Below are 23966 nucleotides of genomic sequence, written 5' to 3' on the forward strand. Positions count from 1 at the left end.
TGTGTGGCGCTTTCCACCATTTTTTTGTTTTCCAGCAGACACCTGCGTATATTATCTTCTTGGAGGAATCTGGGGGCACTGCCTTAGAAGTTACAAGCAGCATGCTTGGTTTGCTGCTGAGTCAAGAGACAGGTTGGTGGGAACTGTTTGAGGTGCATGGCTTCCCAGGGGGTTTAGGGAGGGGAGCAGGATGGTTTTGAGAAGGATGGAAATGAGGGTTGTGGAAAAGTAATAGCATGATAAGGTCAAACGGCATTGCATCAGCAGTCAGAGCCCGGGGACCTGGGCCACCTTGTGCCACCTGCGAGCTGCCTAGCCTTGGGAGGGCCATTCTGCGCTTGGTTCCTTCATCCCCCACACAGGTGTCAGAGCAGATGGTTTTAAAAGCCTTTTGCAGCGATCAGACTATTTGATTCTAATCCAGTGAATCCAGGCGTAAACCTGTCAGCAAACACACCAGCCAATCAGACAAGCCCAAAGTCTTGATGTACAGGATAAAACATTGTGCTAATTTTGCAGAGGAATCGGAAGCCCTGTTAGAATCTTAAAAAGGGAATGTCATGGTCTGATCAAAACGGAAGATAATTTTGTCATCTCTCCACGGACAATGACCAGAGAAAGGTTTGTTTGGAGGCTAGGAAAACAAAAGATGCAACTAAAATGTTTAGATAAGAGTGAGCTTGGGTCCTATCTGAAGAAGAGAGGTGGACAGAAAAGGAGAGATGCAGAAGAGATGGTGAAAGAGAAAAATAGGACAGTGTCATGGTTCATGATTTTCTTCTCATTTTAAAATTTGAACGACCAAAGTGTGACATTTTAGCATCTTCCTTTGGACAGGGCCCTGCTTCTGCAGGGCAGTAATTTTGACCAGATACTGTTGAGTGGTATAGGTCCCCTCACATTCCTGTCTGCCTTCAGTGAGACTCAGATTGTCCAGGAAAGACATCCCACCTCAGCTACCCAGACGGAGAGGACACCTTAGACCCAGTCACGAGACCAAGAAGAAGAGGCTTGGTCAGGGAACTGAAAGGATGTCACTGTGGCACATTTCCAGCTCTCGGGCATTTGTTAAATGACTAAATAAAATTGGTGTTTTTTGAAAAGTACGACTCAGCAGGAATTATTACCCAGAGTACATAGAAAAACCTGATAAAAATATTGAAGCCCCTGTGTAGGGTGATTTTTAGGCAGAAATACTCAGAAAGAGTAATTTCTTTTTTAAATGTATTTATTTATTTTTGGTATCATTTATGTACACTTACATGAATAACATTGTGGTTACTAGATTCCCCCCATTATCAAGTCCCCCCCACATACTCCATTGCAGTCACTGTCCATCAGTGTAGTAAGATGCTATAGAGTCACTACTTGTCTTCTCTGTGCTATACTGCCTTCCCCGTGGCCCCCCAACACATTATGTGCTAATTGTAATGCCCCTTTTCCCCTTATCCCTCCCTCCCTTCCCATCCATCCTCCCCAGTCCCTTTCCCTTTGGTAACTGTTAGTCCATTCTTGAGAAAGAGTAATTTTTCTATGCTTAATTATGTTATTCTCATCCCCACTGGAGCCCATTGCATACTAGAGTGTGAATTTCCCATCTGATGCCATTCTCCTGTGTGGCATGGGAGCCATCGTACCTGTCACTTTTTGATCAGACCTGCAGGTGATGACGTCTTTAGGCTTTGTCCCTTCTAGACGTCGAACTAATTTGAACCAACAACTTTACAATCACTTATTTCAACTGGTTTGAACTTGAACTGACCTAGGACTGAATTAATTACATGTAATGAGGACCCCAGCTAAAGTACTGTTCTGGGATATGCTTAATGACCAGCGGTGCAATGTGAGAAATATGGGTGAGTGATGGATAGTAGGACTTCAGGTCTAATATATCTAACAGCCAACTCACTGTTGTGAAAAACAACGGTGAAAATGTGCATTCTCAAATAGATTCCAGCCTGCTCTTTTTTGGGGGGAAAGACCAAAATGGAATCTGGGAGACTGAATCCCTGAGATAGAATGCCGTTCCCCTGATCTGAGTTAGACCCTTTGTTTTTCTGTATGTGGAGTTTTCTGTTCATTGACCCTTTGCTCTGCAGGCACAGTGATCTTTATGGGTTCCTGAGTGCTGGGTCCCCAGTTTCTAAGCAATTATACAAAAGAAAACAGGGCATTTCCCAGACATAAAACTCTTTCTCATTTCCCAGTGGGTCAGTTAATCCTAGGATATTGCAGGAGTTCAGCAAAGCCTAATTCAATTAAATTCTATCACTTCATTCTATCCCAATTCTGGAATAATACCTCTGGCTGCAGAAGGAGGAACAAAGCCAAGCCTTTGGTCCATGTTTGAAAAATATCCTTCTTCCAACATTTAGGTTGAACGCTCAGTTTCTGTAGTCGAGCAAACATATGCTAGAGTTTTAGCAGCTGTTAGGATTTAGTGTGCCTGGGTTGCCCATTAAACTGCTTGTCTGACATATTTTGCTGCTTATTTTTAAGTGGGCTCCCTAGTTCATAGAATCTCTTCACTGGAAGAGACCTTGAAAAATTAGTTTGACTTTGTTTTAGAAATGAAACAGTGAAGCCAACGGAAATCAAGAAACTTTTAGTCCACAAAGTGGAGATGTGGTAAAAACCCATCCGGTTCCTAACTTGTGTGCCCGGGTTTTTGTCACTTGTTTCCACATAGGATTTAGTGATATTTCTCATCTCTGTCCAGACTCAAGGAGCAGATTTTCCAAGGAATGCATGTTATCATTGGAGATTTTAAAAACTTAGACCATTTTATATAGCTGTTACTTTTTTCCCTTTGCATTATGCAATTTCTAATGTGTACAAAAGTAGAATAGAAACACAACCCTAATAGCCGGACTCAACAATTCTCAACTTTTGGTTCAACCTGTTTCATCTGTATCCCGACCAGCTCTCTCATCCCAGATTATTTTGTAGCATACCCAGACGTCATATTATTTCACTCATAAATATTTCAGGGTGCATCTCCAAAAGTTTAAGATACTTAAAAAAAGCATAACCACAGTACTATTATTAACCTGAATAATAGTAATTCCATAATTTTATCAAATATCCTATAGTCTTTTAAAAAAACTTATTATAAATACCATATGACCATTTTAATTTTAAATACCATGCTTTTCAAAGACATTGCTGCTGCCCCTTTCCATATCCCTCTGAGTTCCAGTACATTCAAGAGACTCGTCACCATAGACAAGGAGAAAGTCATGGTTATTTTTGGTGGTGTGTCCCTAAATGATACTTCCTTTGTGGATGTGAATAACCTGAGCTCCTAGGGCTCTGGTTTACCAGCATGGGATATAAAATATTTTGTGGTTACAGACGCATTCTGTTCCCTACAAGTTATATTCCAGGGAAGCATTTGAGGGGAGACAGGTTGAACCTCTTGGGGGACATGGTTGATTATGCATTTCTCAGTCCTTCAACTTCTCTTAAATTTCTTCAGTGATAGAAGCCAGGAGCAGGTTTTGAATGCATACCGCATCTCATCACCCCACCCAAACTGGCACGGAATTTTGCATTGCCGGGTATAGAGAAGGAGACAAAACTTTACCCCTTGCTTGTCTGCTGTGATGAGTGCACTGCATTTTGTGGAGCTAACGCCTGACATTTTCTTCCTTAGAGACCAGGTAGGGAGAGTTGGGTACTGGACATGAGAAGCAAGAAGCAGGATGTCTTGAAAGTGGCCGTTGTTAAAATAAATAAAGACACCAGCCGGGAGAAAGAAGAAGGCCAGGCGCTGGGTGTGGAGGGCCAGCCATGTGCTGAGGCTGTATCCCTGTCGTCACACACCCACAACAGGGGTGGAGAGAAGTGTGATCGGATACCAGCATAGGACTTGCTCTATCTACGTCCCTCTGACTTCCAGGACACAATAAACACTGGCCACGTGGGGGTCAGACACACCTTGTGACTTTATTCCAACTGCCATTTAGGGTCGTGAGGCCTCCCAGCTTCCCAAATGTGGAGAAAGTCCTCCTTCCTCACCTGTCACATAGCATTTGTGCTGGTTGTTATTGTTGTGTGTTCTCTCTCTGCCTGTGGTTATGGCTGGTGTAGGAAGCACAGGGTTTCAGGAAAAAAAGAGAGAGAGGCGTCACGTAGCTGGCAAAGCCTGTAGTTGGAGCCACGCCTGCGTTCCGCTGTTGTCGTCTCCTGCTGGTGGCCTCCTGCGTGTGTGCGTGCATGCGTGCGTGTGTGTGTGTGTGTGTGTGTGTGTGTGTGTGTGTGTGTAGGTGACTTAGGTCTTGGACCAGGAGACAGATGAGGTCTCCAGCCTCTGGGGGCTGCTCGGGACTGGCTGCCTCATACTCACTTTGTTCGTGGTGCTGAGGAAGGAGGGGGAGATGTCCCAGCCCCTGGGAGCTGCGTGGTGTGCATGTCCTGCCTGTGGAAGAGGAACATTTCTGTATCCTCCTCCCTGAGTGTCCTGTCGGGGTGTGACTCTCTGACTGTGGGATTTGCAGGAAGCCCTCCTGTCACATGGCACATTCCTTTAACGTTCATTTATTTTAATTGTCCAATAGCCAAAGGCCTAAGCCAGTACAGCTTGGGAAACATTGGCCCTTTTTATAATGATGTTTGCATGGAGAAATCCTTTCAGAGTTCCAGCATCAGCATGGGTGTCCTTGGCCCCTGTCCTCTCAGGCTGCTGGCTGGAGTGAGTGGACTCCCTTGGCTCCAGGGACTGGGGCCCCCATGGCAGGGTGGGCACAGAGGACTCTGGAATGAAATAAGAAGCAGGGGCTCCTACAGGCTGTGAAGACTCAAGGGCTGTGACAGGATTGCAGGTGGTTGCCTGATGGTGCAGACAGATCCCAGACAAGGGTCATGAGTGTTGGTTTCTGCAAAGCAGAAAGGATGGGCATAAGGGCAGGCATCCTTGGATTTGTGTCTTTTACCTGCAAATGGGATGTTCCTCACTGGGGACTCCCTGGATTTCTCAGCCACACAGACAAGAGAGTGCACCCTGCCTGCATGTCTGGGAGACCATCATGGATACCAGGGGACACAGAAAAGGGGGCAAAGAGCTAATGCTCAGGCTGTTATTACATGTCTGTAGCAATTAGCTCGCTGTTCCATGAAGAGAGAGCCAGCTCAGAATTAGGCAAGTATTAGCAGGGCAAGATACCTAGAAAAGGAGAGGCAGCAACTAAGTCTTTTCCTCCACCCACCTCTCAGTCAGATACCCTTTACCCCTTGCACTGCGATTCCCGGGCACTAACATCTCATCAGTTAACACAGAATAAACTTCAGATAACCCCCCTCCCACGTCCTACCCCCCACCTCCCTTCCTCTCAGAGATACTGGTTAAATACCTTCCGTGCACAGATGGCACTACTAGGTCCTTGATGGCATGTTCCTGTGCGTGTGGAGAGCCTTTTCTGTGGCACGTCAACTCAGGACCACTGCATACAGCCTCCTTGCTCTGCACAATTAGGTCCTAACTGAGAGGATGTCATTCATGGCAGGGGCCCGCACAGGTATTCCAGCAGCTTTTGGAGAGATGAGCCATGTGTTCCCAGCAAGGGGACACCTCCCCTCCCTGCAGAGTCACAAAGGCACCGCATAAGCTAGTTGGGGCCCTGACACTACCTGGTTTCCCCCTATTTAATCAGACTCAATGCATTGAATGACTGAACACTTAAATAGTTGTTAGCAGGTACCCTGCTGAACACTTTACATACATTTTCATATTTATTCGTTGCACTTTAGGAGAAAAGTATTTTTCCCGTTTTTACTTTGGAGGAAACGATGGCTTAGTAGAGATTTTGGACTTTGCTCAAGGTTATAAACAGTAAATGTCTAATAAATGTTAGATCCAGTCTCCCAAACCCAGGCTATTCTTTAATACTTTGGAATGATAGCCAAATATCTTAGACCCATGTGTACCCTCCTACTCTGTGGGAGAAAAAATACGGTGTCGGGGAGCTCCATGTTTCATTATTCCCAAGACAACTTCATTTTTTCAAAGGATGGGGATTTAAGGCTTCATGCAAGAACCCCCCCCTTAGAGTCTGCCCCCCAGACAGTAATGATCGTAGCTAACATTCACAGTGCCCACTCCATGCCAGCATCGTTCCATGCAGTTCACATGTCCTAATTTATTTGAACCTTCCCACAGCCCTATTAGTTCCCTTATTATCCTGTTTCACAGCTGAGGAAATTGAGGCTCAAGCACGATCGCACAGGCACCATGCATTTTTCCCGGGCAGGCTGGCCCCAGGTCCTACACCCACTGCCTCTCTGGTGGGCCCCCCGGGATCCGAGATGAGGCGCTGTCCCCTTTGTCTCCTCCTGGCCTTGAAGAGGCAGGAGGAGGAGGCCGTGGAGGTCTGCCTGCTGAGTTGATGCCGCAGCCTAGTTGGGATCTCGATGCGTTCACTTGCCTGCCCTTGCCAGTCCTGTGGTTACTTCTTATTCTGACTTGCTTACTTATGAGCCCTGGGGCTTGGCATGCAAGGAGCTGGAGGTTCACCCCGTCTACACAGGAACGAGCCAGATTCTTGCTGCTGTTAATGAGAGTTAAACATCTCGAGTGCGACTTTTCTCCACCCCTTCCCCCAACTGTGTTCTTCTGGTTGGTGCTCAAATCCCACGGTTCTGCCTCTGGCTGTAAGGCCGAGCTGATTTACCGTCCGGTCCGTGGGCTGATCTGACTTGGTGCGAGGGAAGGGGGGCGAATGCTCCCTCTCTCTAGAGCGCAGAATGCAAGCTGGCTTCTTCCCTGTGTAAGTGATATGCACAGGTTTACCCAAAAGGGAAGTTTTGCTTTTACAATCTGCCAGAGAAATTCTTGAAGCATTACTGGACCATCTTGCTTGGTTTATTTATTTTTTTCTTAATGAGTCCCACATTGGTTTAGGAGTTTGGAGCAAAGGCTCGTCATCAACAGCGCTGCGATGGGTTGAGTTGTGTACCCCAAATCCACGGGTTGACGTCCTAACCCCCAGTACCTCAGAATATGACCTTATTTGGAAATAGGGCTGTTGCAGATGGTATTCATTGAGGTGAGGTCATAGGTAGGGTGGCCCCCTAATCCAAAGTGACTGGTACCCTTACAAACGGGGATACTGGGACACAGGCAGGCACCATGCGAAGCCAGGGCCGATGCAGCGGAAGCCAAGGGCTGTCAGAGATTGCCTGCAGACCCCCGGTCCCCAGGGGAGAGGCCTGCCACCAGCCCTCCCGACACCTTGCTGGGGGAGGTCCAGCCTCCAGAGCTGGGAGGCCATCTTGTTTCAGCTGTTCAGTCCGTGGCACTCTGTTATGGCAGCCCTAGCAAAAAACGAATGCAAATTCTTACCTTCAACAGAGGAATAGAAATGAAAACATTTGGTCAGCAGCTCAGTCTGATGGACATGAGCCCTGGTGAGCCCGTGGATGTTGTGGGGACTCAGAAGCAGTGGACCTTGGCAGGAGGCCCTGCGGGCACTGGTGTGGAGCCCGCGGGGAGTCGGCTCGGGCTTCCTCTGCTGTCCTCCAAGCCCCTGCTGGCCCCTCCTGCTTGCCTTTGGGCCCTTGGCACAACTCCCTCTCCCAGGGATTGCCCTCTCTCCCCAGCCTGCTCGTTTCTCTCTCCCCCTGCCTCTTCTTTAAGTCTCCGCAGTCCGCTCCCTCTCAGCTTTCCCAGCCTGGACGTGAAGTCGCCACACCTTCTCTCACACAGCAAACGCCACCCTCCTTTGGATTTACCCCGACCCTTGGCCTCTCCAGGGCCTTTACCCTTTACCTTTATTTGGATGCCGTCTTTCCTGCGCCTGCCCTTCTGCCTTCTGCCACATGTGGGTACAGGGGAGGCAGTGCTGGTCGGGAAGCCAGGGACTGGACGGGCTGAAGTTGCAGGTGAAGGCGGGCGTGAGTAGGACTCCCCACCCTGAAGGTGAGACAGACCACCGTCAGAAACACGAGCCCACCCTCGACTGGCTCCCAAACTGGGAGATCTGGCCATGAATCAAAGACGGAGGAAAAGAGAGAAGCCAGGCAGACCAACAGTCAGGGTCCAGGTGCCAGGGCACGTGCAGGGCAGTGCAGACTGCATGGCCGGGCCTGGTGAGCGAGCGCCTGACGTGGCGATCAAGGACTGGGAGAGTGTGGAGCCCTGCCTCTCAGGGGGTGCAGAGATGAGACCCCTGGGACCATAGGCTTATGGCATCTGTGATGCACATCCCTAAGACCCAGTCTATAGAGGTCTTTGAGTATTTTGCTTTCTATAATATAATGTTTTATTCACAGCAATGATTTATTCTGAAATTTTACTCATTTTCTCTTTGGAACCCCAAATTTAGTTTCCGAATCTGTCCTGTACTGGGGGGTGGGGGTCAAGAGCTGTACGAAAGGGGCGGATGGAGCTGCTGTATTCGGCAGTATTGTTGAGTGGCTGCAGCTCCTGGCGGGTTGTGCGTACCTGGAGGGTCCTGGGGTCAGTGGGGAAGACGGGAGGTACCTGGGCTTCTGGCTTGGGTGGGTGTGTTCTACCCGGACCGCAGTCTCTTTCTCCCTAGCAGACACCAAAGTAGAGCCAGGTTGCTACCTCTGTTTTTCTTTTCCCTTTGGGAAATGTAAGCTTTTCTCCCAGAATAAGACTTTTAAGTATGAATCAAATCAGTACTTAATGGAAATCTTTGACTTCAGTATGTTTTACCCTGTTTGCTCATCTTGGATGGCAGGAATTTCAAGAGCTTTACGTATATTATCTTATTTAAACTTACCATTAATGTGTATTGTTCTCATTTTAAAGATGAGAAGACAGAGGCTCATAGAGGTTAAATAATTTGTCCAGGGGCACAGCAGTAGTTAAGAAGCAGAGCCAGGACTTACCTGAGATCTGACTTCAAAGTCCATGCTTAGCATCGACCTGGTGTACCACTAATTTCAAACTTAGCAATTCTGAGTTCCTAAGAATTTCTTTTTACTACTGCTGTTATTCCAACATCAGATTTTACCATGATTTGCTGTATTATTATTATTAGAAATAGAAAAATGACTTACCATTTATTTACTGTTACTCCAGCCTAATCAACCCTTCTAGATAAAAGTGAGAGATAGTGCTTTACATAATCTTCAAGTGTGTTCATATTTGTTATCTCATTATAGTAACATGTCACCGGGTTTGCGCAGGAAAGGGACCTAATGCACTTCATTTTCTAAATGAAGATATGGAGACTTAGAGAGGTTTTGTGATTTGACTATTAGGAATCATTGAAGGCTGCTGTAGAACTTGTGTCCATCCTTCATTCTCGTGTTCTTCCCTGACACTTACTATTCTGTAGCAGAGCCCTGATCTTCTCCAGAACCTCATTGAAGTTGGTGGGTGAAAATACACAGACCCACAGAAGTTAAGGGACGCTCGGTCAAGGAGCGAAAGGAAGTTTGTAGCAGAAGCAAGATGTGACCTTAAGAACCCAGATCACAGACTTAGGGTGGCGCCCATCACCCCACCCTGTCTCCCCAAGCCTGGCCAAGCTGTGCCTGCTAGGGATTGCCCTCTCTGTCAGAAGCGACTGCTCTGGAGTATTCAGGATATTTGTCTCCTGATGGGTGCACAGAGTGGCCAAGGAGGGAGAGAGAGGCCAGCAGGAAGGGGAACCACAACTGTGTCATATATGACTGATGGGGAGAATATTAAAGGACGGCCGGGAACTTTTGTTATTCCAGGAATGGGCATATATTTATTTTAATGTTCCCTTCCTCCCTCCCTCCCTTCCTTCCATCTTTCTTTTGGTAAAAAGTATCAGATTTTATAACTATTAAGGGATTCTTCTTATGAAAAACCCCCAAAAGAAAAAATTGAACTGCTTGCTTCCATTTCCAGCACTATAGCAGCTATATATCCCGAGAATCTCCAGATTAGGAAAAAACATCTGTAAATTTCCAGATGCAATATTTCATGGAATTTCTTGGCTCTTCAATCTCATAAACCGCAAAGAGCTGCACCTGCCCTTAAGCTAGCACCTCACGCCCAAGGGACCTGGCCTGTCGTGCCCAGCGGGGACACTGGTAAGTAGGGTCAGTCCCAACGAGGCTGAATATCTAAAACAGTGATACAAGAAAGGAGAAAGGGAGCGAGGGAGAGAAGCAGGGGAGGAATCAAGAAGGAAGGAAGGAAGGAAAGAGGAAGAGAAGTAAGACGCCAGACAACAGTAACCTGGGAGCCAGTATATGTGGGTTGAGTTGAGTCATTCTTCAAGGCTCTGTGGTGTTTGGGGGTATTATGGAGGTGATTAATTTTAGATTTTAAAAAGTATAAGAATATTAAAATAGATTAATCACTGAAAGAATAGCAAGGAAGAGATGAAATTGAGAGAGGAAGGGAGTGCTTACACTATTGAATGTGGCATGAGCAACAGCCTGTTGGGCTTTCCTGGGGTTAACCACCTGACTCGGTGGTCGGAAGAACTTGTCTGGGTGTTCGGCCCTGGACCACATAGGAGGTGTTTTAAAAAAAATAATTAAATTAGCACTTACTGAGCAGTAGCTGAGCCAGGCACTAGTCTAAGTTTTTTTCCATGTATCTCATTTAATCCGAAGAGCCGCCCCATTAGACTGGCACTTGTGTTGCCCCATGTTGCAGAGGACGAACTGAGGGACTGAACACTTAGAAGACGTGTCCTCGGTCACTGACTGGGAAGTGGAAGTGTGGGGATTCGGACACTGACAGACGTACTCCGGGGCAGTCACTTCTGACTCCTAAACCGCAGTGCCTTGTCAAAATCCTTGCAGAGAATTCCTTTCTTTAGGGAAATTCTGGAGAAGGGAATTGTGAGTGCTGTGTGTCCCTCCGAGATGGCTCAAGGCCTCTCGCCTCCGCTCTCCTGAAAACCTGCAGGGGCACACAGCTGGAGCTTTGCCCCGACCTCGTGGGGACAACCCCGAGCTGCTGCTCTTGACCTCTGACCATTCGTGAACTCTGACAAGCGCGTAACATCACTTTCCCTTAAACTTCCGTCTGTGAGTTGCTGGGGTGGTGGTGGCGGTGAGAGCAGTCTGTGACATGTGACAGCAAACTGGATATTCGTCTCCTGCTGGATGCACACGTAGGATATACTTAGTCTCTCCTCAAAGGAAGTTATTTTTCACTTGTTACAGGATCTAACTTTAAAAATATCACACTTGCAATTGCCGTCTATTCGTGAGCTGTAGGTGATGCCTCCATAAACATATTTGTCAGTACCAAACATGGATGGATGTCATTATGCCAAAAAAGTGAATAATTTAGGTTTAAAACTGTATAATGCCTCTGGGAAAGTCTGTTGAAGGCTTGCCACCTAGGACTTGGAGATGCATAAACGCACAGAGGCTGGAACCAGGAAACTAGATCTGATATCCTCTGGAAATCAGTTTCTGAGACTTTGGAAGAACACTGTGTCGTGAAACTGTGTCCCCACCTCATCTCTGGGTTCAACTCTCTCTTTCCTTCATTATCACCGCTCTCTCTCTCGTAGCTTCTTACGTGGGTGTGGCCTTTTTGCATTTGGAGGATATTTTCCCTTTCTTCTGAGAAGCCACGGAGATCCAGAAGCAGCAGTTTCCTGACTGGCACAGAGGTGTGTTCACATGGAACCAGGGGCGGACAGCTGAGCCAAGTGGAGTTTGTGTTTTGAATCATGGGCCACGTGTGGAACGCCAGGGCTTGCACCTGTCCCTTTGCTGTGCTGGTGGAATGCAGAGAACCACCGCTGGCCCTTTAGGAGCATAGGCCCCATTCCCTAGGGGAGCTTGACATGTGAGAGGAGGAAAAGTCTGAGCAACGCAAGTTAGGCTGGATTCCACACTCTCGTCGCAAGGAGCATTTACCACCACGTGCAATTACCCGAGCCGATTTCTGTTTTTAGTAAGTGGGGTCAGAGCAGAGCCAATGCAATGTATGTCTTCACCAAAATTAAACTTTTGCCACAATCTTTGAATCTTCACCCTCCCATAGTCAGGGGAGAGAAAAGAGCAGATAGAGTCACCCCCCAATACTACTATTTTACGTTAAAAAATATCTGATCCTGGTATTTTTCCTTGTCTATCACATAGATTTATTTGTTCCTCTTACAAGGCAAAACTTGGGTTTTTTTTGACTAGGCTCTTTCTCCTAAAAGGAGTGTGACCATGTGTCCTGTTTGCCCAGGAGGGTACTGGTTTAAGCATTTTGTCCCAGGGTAACTAAAAGCATCCTTTTTATTTTAAAAAGTGTCCTAGTGAAGTAATGAATATGCTATCCCTAATGGAATCTACTGCAGACAATTGTTAGGTCATAGCTACCCCTCTGTGTTTGAAATAAAAGTTCCATAGCTGCTTTAAAGTGTGTTTTAATATCTGTTTAAAATACAAACGAATAGTAATAGGAAGATTGAAGATTATTACCCAGCAACCTAGTTACTTAAACTCCTAAATATTGAAAGAAAGTTAAAAAAAAAAATCTTTCAAATGAATTTAGCAGAAATCATTAAATATTCACATCTGTGTATTTTTCACTCTATGTTACAGTTAAAAATGTTAATAATTATTAAATGATATCACATAAAACTAATGTGCTGGGAGTTAAAGTAGTTATTCTTTACATAGGGTCTGGAATTTCAATATCTGGGGCCTGTTTTTTCTTTTACTTTTTTAATAATTATTGTAATTTGATAGAACAGGAAATTATTGGAGTTTTGCTCCTTTTTGATATATGATTTTAATTGTTCGTGTATAACATTTCCTTAAATTACAGGAAGCCACATGTTGGAAAAAAGATCCATCCTTTAAAATCCATCTGGGCGATCGTGTGGTTTTTCACTGGCTGGGGAAGCGGGTCTGCGGTGACCTGCAGCAGAACTGAGAAAGGAAAACTTTCAAGATTGATTAGCCTGAAGGAGGCGTGTGGTTTAACTCTAAATCTCAGGCCCCATCCGTATAAACCGGCCGAGGGAGTCATTTGAGGCATGTGAAGAAATTTGTCTTCTATTTTACTTGAACATATATTCATAAAAAGTTATTGATAAGTAGCTTAGAAATTTGGGGGCTATTTTAGCAATATGATTTATATGAACTTCATTCAGACTACACAGAAGCAGTTAACACCTGAGTCTCTTCACTGCCCTCTCCAGGTGGTGGAGAGGCAGAAGGGTGGGGCAGAAACAGTCCTGGACTAGGAATCTCAAGAGTGGAATTCTGGTTCTTCAACCTCTGTGTGGCTTTGGGCATATCACTTATTGCCTTGGCAACTTTGTTTTCCCATCTTTAATTATGATAACAACTCCTGCCTTCCTTAGCTCAGACCTTAAGGGACCCAATAATCTGGAAAGTCCTATGCAAACACGAGGCATTATTTATTATATTCCTTGGTTACAAGTTGATCTGAGGGAAGAATGTAATAATATTAGTTCCTTTACAATCCCAAATCCACTTTATAAATCTATGGGCATTTATGCACTTTGCAGGGAATAAGTATGGAGGAGGGTCTAAGATGAGCGCGTCATGGCACACATTTATTGAGGGCCTACTTTTTGGAAGTCATCCCCGGCCACTACATTTTAAACCGCAAACCTTCAGCATCAGGCTGCCTCCCCTGCATTATTTCCTCCCATTATACTTACTGCTATTTCATATTTCTATAATTTACTATTTGCTTATTAAATTATCTCTTCCCATTAGGATGGAGATTCCTTAATGACAGACGGTTTTGTTCTTATTGCTGTTACTTTGTTTTGTTTTTAAGCTTTTATATCCTGGGATTTAGAGTGTATAGAAGTGCTCAGTGAATATTGGTTCAGTGAACAAAACAATCATTGGTTCAAGGAGCGCACAGGCAGGGAAGCCCTGGGACTTCTCTGTGGTATCACACTGCATCATGATGTGGTAAGCACTGGAATTGAAATGCCCCTGTTACATAGACAGGACAAGGGACCCTAACCCTGCTGGGGAGTGGGGGTGGGGGTGGAGGGTCGGGGGCAAAGAGAAGATGGAAAGTTTGTCACAGCGTTGACCACACTTTGGATCTAGAAGGATGAATGGGAATCTTCCAGGAGGACAAGGAGGGCCTGAGCCTCTTAGGCAAACAGGGCAGCTTCCAAGAAGGCGCGGAGGTGGGAAATGACAGTGTTCGGGCATGGTTGTAGCCTGCTGCATACCTTGCCCAAATGGGCACAGCGTGCCATGCACATTGTAATGAGTGCCCACCGTGACTCATTGGGCCACCAAGAGAAAACGCAAGAACTTGTTTTCAACTTGATCTTTTGAGTGAAAAGTACAAAAGAAATTTAAGGCTTATAGATTGATGCCAGGACCTTCCCTGGATACAGGCGTCAGGTGGTCGTGTGTCACTACAACCATTTCGCTGTGGCCCTGTGCTGTGTTTTACTTTTAGGATTACTCCTGACAGCATTTCATCTGTGCTCAGTAAGTGGACTTACAGCCCACATGATCTTCCCTGTTTTGTCATGAGATGAGGAGTGGCCATGAAAATATTTTCTACCACTCAGAAGTCAGCTAAGGTTATCTCGTGGCAAAATGCTGGGAGGAATGGCTCAAAGTAACAATATGGTGTTCTTCTTTATAAAATGATGAGAGTTACAGTTTTGCTGACCTCTAAATACTAGGCTGGTACCAGTCACTACCATCTGCGGAACCCACTGATACTGTGATTTTTCAGCTAGTCTTTTGCGGTTAGCCAAATGTGAATTGAACAAAGAAGTCCACGGAGACATTGTGTTGAGTTGTGGCTGAAGTCTTGGGTGGTCCCGTAGAACATTCAGTCTGTAAGCTTGGCAACGGAAGCAAAGTTACTGACTGTTGTGTAACAGGGTCAGCCTGAAATGTACACAGAAAATGGAAAGATTTACTTAATTGCTACAATTGTCAGTCACGTCAGTCAGGCAACAACATTTCAACGTTTTCCCTGCGACTTGTGAAGAGGTGTGGAGACTTACATCCACTCCTGTTTTCATGCTGAAGCCTGTTGGATTTCGTGTGAGAAAGCCCATGATTCGTCCACTTGGGCTTCAGAAAAATATTAGGTCTTTCTAGAAGAAAGCCTCATCTCTGTGAGAGCGTGCCTAATTGCTCCTGGCTTTGTAAGTGACCGTATTTTAGTGCTGGCTTTAATTTCTTGAAGCCTTGTGAGTATAACTTCATGTTTTTCAAATGAACAGATACAGCTATAATACATGCTGATTTGCAAAGATGGTTTTTCAGTACGAGGCAGATTAAAAAGGGATTACAGAGCTGGACAGGGGGGCGCACACTGAGATCGTGGTGAATTGGATTCTTTTACTTGACTGAACAACCTGATTAAAACCCTTCTGATTTTCCTGAAAATATTTAAACTGCTTTGAAAAGCGACTAGAAAGCTTGAAAAAAGACCATGTTGGGTATTTCCCCAATGAAGAGAGCAGTAGATGATACTAAATATGTGGCATATTTAGAAGAAATACAAATTCTGAGGTTTACCTCAGGTAACAAAGTTTGTTGAATATAAGTCAGCTGATTCATTTTCAGTGTCAAAACCTTATCAGAGAAGATGGTTAAACATTTTTATTTCCAACTGTATTCACATGTGAATTGAGACTTCTCTGTGCTAGTTAATATAATGCCTAAAACATATGTTATTATAATGCAGTCTGATTTTTGCCTTAAACTCTTCAATATTGAACCAAATGACTGTCAATTTCTATTTTTAATTGAAAAATTTATTTTGAAGTATGTATTTCCAAAAAAAATAAGATGCATGATTATGTATACTTTAATTTTTAATGTTAAAATTTTATAACATCATCTTATTTCATTGAATTTGGTAGGTTAGCTTTTATGTATCTTCGGCAGGTGACACTGGCGTTTCTCTCCTGGCCACCCCTCCTCCCCCAGTGCCTTGACTATGGCCGACAGGATACAGGATACTGGAAGGCAGTAGGAACACAAGCATACGGAGACGGATTGAGTGTAGTGATGGGTGGGGACGGAGGGCAGGAGAGCAGAGAGAGAGGACTGGGCGGCTGGGGCTCGCCATGCCGTTCCGCATGCCTGGAAATGCACGCTAAGAAGCTAGAGGTTGGCAGAGTGGGGGTACAGATGACTAATTTCGTGTGATGAGCAGTTCAAGTTGGTCCATGTGTCTGGGAAGGATACTCCATTGGCAGTAGGAAATAAAGATTTAGAGCTCAGGAGGGAGGCCTAATGGTGAGAGTTCCGGAAATCATTCACTTACAGGGGTCTAAACTAAGCATGAGTGTCGTTGAACAAGTGAGACTGAATGGGAAGAAAGGGTGATTGGCGATGGAACCCCGAGAGGTGTTTAAGCAGAGGTGGAATTGAGGGGAAGGAGGAGAGCCAGTGGCCAGGGACAATAAGAAAGGCAAAGGGGGGAAGCATTTAAAGAGGAGTCACGGCAGTGCTGAGCAAGAAACCAGATAGGGACCCAAGTCCAGTGGGAGATTACCAGTTATATTGGCAAGAAGAAAAATGTGTGTGTGTGTGTGTGTGTGTAATATTTAGGAAATATTTAATATTGAGTATGAGAATAAAGACCAAAATAATGAGCGTGAATAATAAGCATTACAAAGGTCAGGAAAGGGGAATTAAGTCCAGAATTTAAAAGACTTTCTGGTTTCCATGTGTGGAAACCCCAAGCCATAAACAATGAGACACCTGGGATACCCTCCTTGGTCTGCCCTCCTTGCCCATCTTCCGAGAGACCCACCGCACAGGTCCGCAGGTCTAACCTGGAGGGTTTCCCCGCCACCCTGCATCCTTCCTGTTAGAAGTCCAGTTCCGATCGGCGGCGTCTCACTCACACTCTTGTAGCAGCCTCCTAACTGTCTTGTAGCTCAGGTCTCTGTTTCCCAGGTTATCCACCGCTCTGGCTGGGTTTTAAACTTTAACAACTTTCAAAATGTACTTCACAGTGGAACCCACTTTTCAAGTCTCATTTGTTAACGTCTCTCGGAGCAAGTGTTGCTCGGAGGGCATTATTGGGAGCTGCAGGTGTAAGGCGCGCAGCGTGACCCCCGCCCAGGCAAACACACAGGTGGTCCTTGTAAGGAGAGAGCAGAGCTCTCTTAAGATCCGAAGTGCTGAAGCTTTCTGATAAAACTAACTAGCAGTTTGGAGCCTGGGTTAAAGAAGACAAAACAAATCTTCCAGAACTGACAAAGGGACAAAGCCTTGGTCATCTACCTTAGTTGGCTGCTTCTGGAGTTAACTACCCCCACCTCTCCTACTGATTCGATTCAGCTAACCCAGCCTATTTACTGCTTGCTTCTTCAGGGTCTGGCTTTTGGGCCTTGGTTCCAAGGGCATTCTATGGGCCTTGAATGATAGCACCCCCCGGCAATGCCCTCATTCAGGGGTGGCTGAGTGGAGCTGTAGCTCTCCCTCCAAAATATCCATCAGCCCACCCCCTATTCTTACCTTCAAACAATGAATATTTTGTCATTTCTAAATCAAATGCAATTCAAACCTCTCCAGAAAAATTCCTGGTCACCTGACCTCTCCGTTCAAATAGATTCCCACTTCTAAGCCCCTTCTTATAGAAATTCTAAAACTCATTGCTTCTTTGCTTAAATCCCTTCGGTGGTTCACATTGCCTGTGGAATAGGATACAAAACCCTTAACTTGGCCTACAAGTCCTTGCTTGATCTTGTGCTGACTTCCTCTGTGATCTCCTGACACACCTTTCTCTTAGGCTCCAGTTTCAGCCACACTGGCCTTTTACTTCTTCTGACAGAAGCCAAGGTTCTTAACTGCCTCAGGGCCTTTGCATATCCTGTCCCCGTTTTCTGAAATACCATTTCCCCCACTCTTTGCCTGGACGACTTCTTCTTCGGTAAGTCTATTTCAAAGAAGTGATTCTTCTTCATAGAACTTAGCATAGTTTGTACATTTATTTGCTTACTACCTAGATTACAAGCTGCACGGGGCCACATTTGTTATTTGTTTGCCCAGCGCTCATCACAGTGCTGGTGTATATTAGATAGTCAGTCATTATTTGTAGAATGAATAAACATTACAGTTGTCACAACAGTCACCATTAGTCTTAAGTCATAACTATTATAATCATTCATAAAACCACTTTTGGCTCATGGGAGGTACTAATCGTTGAATTGAATTGAGATATCTAAATGCCAATATCTCATGCATTCATTAGTACAGTTATTTTTTTATTGCCATTATGGTTCTTTACACATTGAGTCTTCTATAGTGTCTAAAGCGGTTGTGTGTGCGAGTTCTTGGCAGAGCTCTTTATGAAAGAAGACATTTTAGCAAAATGTGCCTTTTGGGAGACTATCCTTCCTTAACTTTTACGTATCACTGAACATTACCTGGTTGGTTTAACAATAATATATTTTGATTCATGTAAATGTAAGTTAAACTTGGTGGTTTTGTTTGTTTACCCCTGGTATCCCAAGAGATAGATCGGTTATCCTGGCCCCATGTTACAGAGGGCAGCCTTGAGATCCTGCGTGGAAGCTCTAGGCCTCGATTTTATAATGCTTGTGGCTTAAACTGCACCCCCCTCGGCAAGGCTCTCCAAGACCCTTGCTGCCCCTAAAGAATGCAAGCCCTGGGATAACACCGAATCTTAACCATTTAGAATACAAAAAAAATATTTTTTTTTGGCTTTGTTTCTTGCGGTATCAGCCTGATAAGATAATAGCCCGGTAAAGATTTCAAGTCCCTTTCTCTGCACCCTGACACCTGTGACTGTGGAACAACAGCAGAGGAAATGATTTTGGACGTTGCATCGCCGCAAATCGCACCCATGTGAAATAAAATACAATGCCGGCTAGGGAAAAATCAGGTTTATTTTTGTTGCTTATAACACCAAAGCATTTTTGGAAACCTAGACGGCCGTGGTCGGGGCTCGCGGCTGGGCGTCCGCGCCTTTAACTCGGCGTGACCTCGGCTCCCGGGCCCGCGCCTCGGCCCCCTCCGCCGCCCCCGCGTCGCGCGCGCTGTTGTTGTTTAGCTATTGGTCGCAGGAGCGGGGACGGCTGTGCAGAGCCGTGCTCTGCGTCCGGGACTACCTGAAGGCGGCAGGTTAGCGGGCTGGCGGTCACTCCCACGGGGGATCCAGGGAGACAGGAAGAGCCGGAGGCCGCCCGCCCCGCGTTTTCCCGGCGGCCTGGACCAGGTGCCCGGCGCTGGTGGCTGGCGGAGCAGCTCTCGGGGGCGCCCCCCACCCCGGCTGCAGCTGACTTCGGGGTTGGCGCAGGTGGGCGAGGCCAGGCGCCGCAGACCTCCCTGTCTCGGCCGAGGGGACCGTCTCCCTTTCCGCGAGGGGGAGGGACCCTCCTCAAAACATGTAAATATCCAAGCGCAGGCTCCGGGCTGCGGCCCCCGCCGAAGTCTCTGCGCCGCCGCAGGGTGTGTGACGCGAAAGAGAGGCTGACAGGCTCCGTGCCCTGACTTCAGGCCGCCCGGCCACGAGCAGGAGGCTGCGCGGCTGTCCTGCGCCACACCCCTCGGCGCCCGCCGCGCGCGCGTGGACCGGCCGGCCCGGCGGCCCGGCGGCCCGTGGGTAGGAGCACGCAGGGGCAGGGGGCACATGCGTGTCACGCGGCGCGCGCGCGCACACGCACGCAGCACCCTGGGCTCGGAAGGAGGAAGACTGACGAGGCGCTGCAGCCGCGAGGACTCTCCCTGGGATCCGCGGGAGCACGCCTGCCGCGCTGCCGCCTGCAGAGCCGGGGGATCCCGCGCGCACACGCCCCCCATCCGAGCCTCTGGAATGAAGACGGCCTCCCAAGGACTGCAGGGGAGGCAGGGCCAGCCCGGGACCGCGGGCCGCGCGGCCGGTAGGCCCGGGGGGACACCACTCGGACGCTGTCATCCCCGCGCCTCGCTGTGAGCCGCGCGGCGCGGAGGGTCTGCCGCCGCCCCTCCGGCCTCCCGGGCGCCCGGCCCCGGGTCAGCCCCGCAGGCCTCGGCCGCCTCATTTGTTTGGGTCTTTTGTGCCGTGGCTCCCAGTTGGCTAAGCACTCCTGCGCTGAATCGGGCCATTGTCTGCGCTCCCATTGCTTTCACGCTGCAAGTCTCGGCGCCCCCACCCCGCCCGCCCCTTCCCCGCCTCCTCCTGGCTGGGGAGACCCCTAACGTGCCTTTCCCCCCAGGAATCTGGAAGCTATAAGCCGGGCGCATTGCAAATGAAGTGTAATGCATTGTGGGACGTGTGTAAAATCGGAGCCTTCCTCGTGGGGGTGTGTGGGGGCGTGGGGAGGGCCGGACCCGCCGCGGGCGGTGTAGACGCCGACGAGGAGGGGCTGGGAAAATGTGCGCAGAGTCCGCCCGGGTCGTGCCCGCCGTAGACGGATGAAGCTGCGCGCTGCGCCCCGGCGCTGAGGCCCGAGCAGCGGGCGGCAGGGCGCCCTCCCCACCATGAAGAAGACCCGGAGCACAACCTTGCGGCGAGCCTGGCCTAGCTCGGATTTCTCGGACCGGGCCTCGGACCGCATGAGGTCCCGCAGCGAGAAGGACTACCGCCTGCACAAGCGCTTCCCCCCGGCCTTCGCGCCCCAGGCGTCGCGGGGCTACATGACATCAGGTTGGTGGCCGCGTTTCTGCCCCGGCGGGGCCCGCGGGGCGTGCTCTGGGCGCAGCTGCCGGACGCCGAGGTGGGCGCACGGGCGCTGATGGATGCATAAGTTAGGGGGCAAGCACGAACAAATTAGCTCCCATCCACCATTTTGTACCTCCGCAAGATCCACAGCAGGGCCTCTCAATATGGGGTTGGAGAGCGATTAGTTAGGTAAAATGAGGGAGGGGACTGCCGGGCGTGGGGCTGCGGGGAGATGAATGGTGCCAGTCCCGGCGCGGCAGCTGCCTTGAGCTTTGTGGACAGCCTGCGTCCGGTGTTGCCTGCAGTACCGCCTGGCTTGCTCCTACATGGTGGCCAGTTATCCTAGTGGGCATTTAAACAGCCCCTTTTCTTAAAAGGGAACAGGTTCCATGCACAGTTCTGGATGGTTTGAGTAGGCAAGAGAGCCCCCGCATCCATCTCAGGCTCTTCCGATTTGCACGCAGAGAACTCAGTGGGAGCTCATTGAATGCATTCTGTGGGGTAATGGTGTGTATGCAGATTGAACGCTCACATGATTCTGTGTGGATTTAACATGTTGCTTTGAATTAGGTGGTATAGAAAGAATGGAGGCTGCATTTGCATGTCAGACAGGAAGGACAGACAGAACGGTGGATGGAAGTGAAGCCTTCAGAGAAGGTTTCATCTTAAAATGCAGTGTTAAAAAGTGCTGTTAAATTTCCAAAGAAGGCACTTCCCTTTGGAAATGGCTTTGGTGTGTGACTTTGGAACCCAGGGACAAAAACACTAGAGGAAATGCTGAAGGAGGAAAATGCTGGAACTCTTTCCTTGTTTTCTTCTTACTTTACTGTTGACCACTTGTATGTCATGCTGTGTAAGACATCGGTTTTTGTTTTTCATTCTGAAAGAATCAATTTTCTTTTAAACATGATATAATGGAAGAACTGCGGTTAATTTTTGGAACCACATAGTATACCAATCATTCTAAGCCCTGTCTTAACTGGAAAGATTGCTTTAAGCTTGCAGTTGGTACTTACAGTCTAGCACTACTACCTTCCTTTCAAAACAGCAAGTTTTTAAACCTGGGGCCAGTATCTTATTCTTTAAAAATGTCTTTCGACCACATTTCCATGAGTATAAACCCTAAATACAATAACCATCTTTTTTTATTGCAAAATCTGGTGACGTAAAGATATTGTACTGTTTTGGCGCTAAGGCTCCCTTGATTGTCTGTTTCATGAAACGCTAAATTTGTAAAGGAATTGACACCTGCCGTTTAAACTTTAGTAATTAAAGCCAATCTCTGCGGCGGTTGCTATATTCTTCAGAGTGTGACAGTAAATTTTGAAATACACCTAAATCCAAATCTAACCTCAAAAAACCTATGTACATAAATGCATGTCTGCACTGAGTGTTCCTATAATCCCAGGTCTCATATGCTAAAGGCTTGATGTCTTGGTTCCATGCTGAGTAGTTCCCCCCCTTTTCCTCCTCTTTAGGAACCAGTACTGGTACCACGTATGAGGCTGTGAAAGGGCAGGTAGCCATGATTTCTTCAACAGACCTGCAAGACTCCAATGATTTCAGGCCTGTTCCCATGGAACCTATTTTTTGACTGTCTTGGCATATAGCTTCATTGTGATCACACACTCATTCTTTGCCAAAGAACTTCTCTTGCTGTTGTCAGTCCTGCAAGGCATTTTTAAAGGGCTTGAGAACGAGAATTTACTTAACTCTTGTTTCTTACTTCATTTCTTGACCTGAAGATGATTAAGCTGGTCTTACGGTGATATTGAAGGCTAAGCCGTTGTAGGTTGGTGGTTTTCTATTTAGATTTAATGTTAGGTTACTATGGAGAAAAGAAACCCAAAAGGTGGGAAGAAGAGCTATGTCCAGTATTTTCTGTTGTCCCCTAAGGTTACAGTGTCTCATGGGGCTACGGGGTTGGTTATAATATGGTTCTGTCCAGGGAGGGAAGGATTTATTCATCCTTTTAAGTGTTAGCTAATACATTTAATAAAAGGTGTTGGTGCTAATGGAAGGAAATAGTAAATATATTAAGACAAACAGCTACAACGAATACTAGGAGAGTAGGTGGACTCTTTCTCATTCGGATCTTCTTCGGGGGGGAAAAGGGGCTGTCTTACCAATTTGCTTTTCAAATATGGCTCCTTTCCCAATATGAGAGTTGATAGGAAAAGATGGTGTATTGATTGACACACTCTGAGATCATTTACAAGAAGTTCTCTTCCTCTTCAGAAATGGGAAGGAAATCCACTTGAATCAAGTTAGTGACTCTGAATACAAACAGAGCTTTGTCCCATAAAATGAAACAGAAAAGGAAGCAGCTTAGAAAACACATGAGGCTTTTCATATTTCTTCTTTCTGTTGGTTCAGTCATTTGGCATAATAACCGCTGGTAGTATTATGCTTCGTTTTCAGTAAAAAGAGCATTTTGTTGTTGGGTTCAAAGGATAAGATAAGCCTCATTGAAGATGTATTAAGTGACTTAAAATAACTTCAGTTTGAGACTATTTTTAGAAATACCCCCACCCCTCCACACACAAATATTCCTTGAAAATATGGGGGAAGTAACTCCTTTTAAGCTTTTTTCCCCTTCTTTTTAGAAAAGGAGAGATCCTTGGGAATTTTAATAGTTGTTCTTTTGGTCTGGCATACCCAGCAGGTACTCTGAGTTTAACTGTTTATTAAGGCAAAATTACAGGTGGTTCCATAATAGCTTTCTAATGAGACAGCACTGTTTCGGTCTTTTCTCTACTAATAAGTAATTACCAGTTTGAAAAGTGATTTATAGCAATCGTTTGACATTTAGCCTTAACTTTTCCATATACCCTCAGGATAAACTACCCATAAGCTCAAGAGGTCAGAATAGGCACATATAAAACTTAAAGAGATTTCTGCAAAAGGACAGTGAAGCACAGAATTCTGGAACTTTAAATCTTGAAGATCATTCCTTATCGGACTGTTTAAGCTCCCAATTCATGCTACCAAATCTAAAGTAATCGTAGGAAGCCACAGACCCCCTGGCAACCAGCAGGTTCACAGGCCATGAGAAGAGTTTATTGTTCATCTTGAATATCAATTTCCCAGTGGTAGTTTCTGGGCAGAAGGGGGAAAATCTTGCCTTTTGTTCAGATCAAGATGAATAATGAAATGTGCATGCATTATCTGAAGAAGAAAAGGGATTATATCAAACGGTTGTGGGACCATTCTTCTTCATTTTCTAAAACTAGAAATTATTATATTAACTAGATATTTAATAGTTGTCCTTTTGGTCTGACATACCCAGCAGGTACTCTGAGTTTAACTGTTTATTAGGGCAAAATTACAGGTGGTTCCTGCAAAGGTAAAAATAAAACCCTCCATAAAGAGAGAAATATCTAATTCTTAGTGCTTTCTATATGAAAACATG

General features: G+C 46.6%; 1 protein-coding gene across 5 annotated transcripts in view; it reads left to right on the forward strand.

Moving 5' to 3' along the window:
- Positions 1-23966, forward strand: part of STOX2 (storkhead box 2) — a 183467-nt gene that overhangs the window by 68261 nt on the left and 91240 nt on the right. The window contains exon 1 of one of the 5 annotated variants that reach the window (XM_036894301.2): positions 20374-20539. The exons of the other annotated variants lie outside the window; for them this stretch is intronic. Coding sequence (XP_036750196.1) covers positions 20374-20539 — 166 coding nt within the window. Of the gene's footprint in view, positions 1-20373; positions 20540-23966 lie in introns of those variants that run through there. 5 annotated transcript variants of the gene reach the window in all.

The sequence above is a fragment of the Manis pentadactyla genome, chromosome 7 (genome assembly GCF_030020395.1).
Source record: "Manis pentadactyla isolate mManPen7 chromosome 7, mManPen7.hap1, whole genome shotgun sequence".
In the NCBI taxonomy this organism is placed as follows: Eukaryota; Metazoa; Chordata; class Mammalia; order Pholidota; family Manidae; genus Manis; species Manis pentadactyla.